Source organism: Pteropus alecto, unplaced genomic scaffold, assembly GCF_000325575.1.
Source record: "Pteropus alecto unplaced genomic scaffold, ASM32557v1 scaffold3, whole genome shotgun sequence".
In the NCBI taxonomy this organism is placed as follows: domain Eukaryota; kingdom Metazoa; phylum Chordata; class Mammalia; order Chiroptera; family Pteropodidae; genus Pteropus; species Pteropus alecto.
In genome coordinates, this window is record NW_006442484.1 from 21,886,869 (window position 1) to 21,887,256 (window position 388).

The window sequence follows — 388 nt, forward strand, 5'->3', positions numbered from 1 at the left end:
GCCCCCCACCCTTGGCCCCGAGGCGCTTTGTGTTTGTTACTGTTTGGTGTGTCGCACCCGCGAGGGGATCAGAGAGACAAGAATTACATCTTCAAAATGAGTCATAACTCCTGACCGTATGAGGGAATGCACACGGCGGTACAGTAAGGCTGCTTGACTCAGGGCTAGGCGGACCCTTTCCTCCGAAAAGTCCTCAGCCCGGCTCGGGAACTTGGGGTGAGGCGAGGCTTGCTTTCGCTCTCATCTTGTCTCACCCCCCACCCCATTCCTCAGAAGAAACAAACAAACAAACAAACAACGCGAAACAGCCCCCGGATGAAGCACACTCGGGCAAATTGATAATAGTAATTATAGGAAGCCCACTCGCTCTGCGCCCCCTCCCCTCCCC

General features: G+C 55.2%; 1 protein-coding gene across 8 annotated transcripts in view; it reads right to left on the minus strand.

Annotated features, from left to right (window-relative positions):
- ZEB2 (zinc finger E-box binding homeobox 2) overlaps positions 1-388 on the minus strand; it is a 130,221-nt gene that overhangs the window by 127,484 nt on the left and 2,349 nt on the right. For 6 of the 8 annotated variants that reach the window (XM_025039335.1, XM_025039336.1, XM_025039334.1 and 3 more), the window contains exon 1: positions 58-177. The exons of the other annotated variants lie outside the window; for them this stretch is intronic. In XM_025039335.1, coding sequence (XP_024895103.1) covers positions 58-105 — 48 coding nt within the window. In that variant the 5' untranslated portion in view covers positions 106-177. Of the gene's footprint in view, positions 1-57; positions 178-388 lie in introns of those variants that run through there. 8 annotated transcript variants of the gene reach the window in all.